The sequence below is a fragment of the Colobus angolensis genome, unplaced genomic scaffold, assembly GCF_000951035.1.
Source record: "Colobus angolensis palliatus isolate OR3802 unplaced genomic scaffold, Cang.pa_1.0 Scaffold5, whole genome shotgun sequence".
Lineage (NCBI taxonomy): Eukaryota > Metazoa > Chordata > Mammalia > Primates > Cercopithecidae > Colobus > Colobus angolensis.
In genome coordinates, this window is record NW_012118487.1 from 22,643,586 (window position 1) to 22,644,373 (window position 788).

The 788-nt window shown below is 39.1% G+C and overlaps 1 protein-coding gene across 1 annotated transcript in view; it reads left to right on the plus strand.

Annotated features, from left to right (window-relative positions):
- Positions 1 to 366: 366 nt before the first annotated feature.
- TMEM192 (transmembrane protein 192) overlaps positions 367 to 788 on the plus strand; it is a 31,444-nt gene continuing 31,022 nt past the window's right edge. The window contains exon 1 of the mRNA XM_011959804.1: positions 367 to 441. Within this exon, the coding sequence (XP_011815194.1) occupies positions 367 to 441 (75 nt within the window). The remainder of the gene's footprint in view (positions 442 to 788) is intronic.

A 788-nucleotide genomic window follows, 5' to 3' on the forward strand; every position in this document is an offset into this window, starting at 1 on the left:
ATGTAATCACATTATATTCTTTTACCCCAGGCACAGTGTTACACATAATAGTTTATAGTAAGGGTCTGAGATTGAGAGATTGTTGTGGTTCATTTTTATGCAGCAGAGACCTGGAAGAACTGTTCCTGTCAAAACCATACCTTTAAACGTGACTTGCTGAAATTTTTAGGTGACAGCCTCTACGCACTAAGTCTTTGTTGGGTACTATGGTGACATTACAACTCTAGTTGCTTTCACTGAGAATCTGGTATCTACAAACTAAGTTTCCTCAAGGGCCAATCCGGGTGATCCATTTCCATTCTATTTCTATCATAATGGAAAGTTTGTTTTAAGAACTCTTAATAAAGCCTCCATCAACTTTTCAAAATGTCGTGGAACCACCAGAGACAGTTTAAGAACTGCAGCTCTTGGGCAGCAGGTCCAGGAAAGAAATGGGGGGATGTAGGTCAGAGGATACAAAGTAGCAGATATGCAAGATGAGCAAGTCTACTGGAATTATGTACAACATGAGGACTATAGGGAATAAAATTGTACTGTATGTGGGATCCATGTTAAGTGAGTAGACTTTAGCTGCTGTTGCCACAAACACAAATAGTGGATAACCATGTGAGATGTTGGATATGTTAATTTCTTCCACTATAGTACCCTTTTTACTCTCTGTATGTATCCCATAATGTGTTATATACCTTAAATAGACATAATAAAACTTATTTTAAAAATTGTAACTGGACTGGGTGCAGTGGCTCACACCTGTAATCCCAGCACTTTGTGAGGCCGAGGCAGGGGAA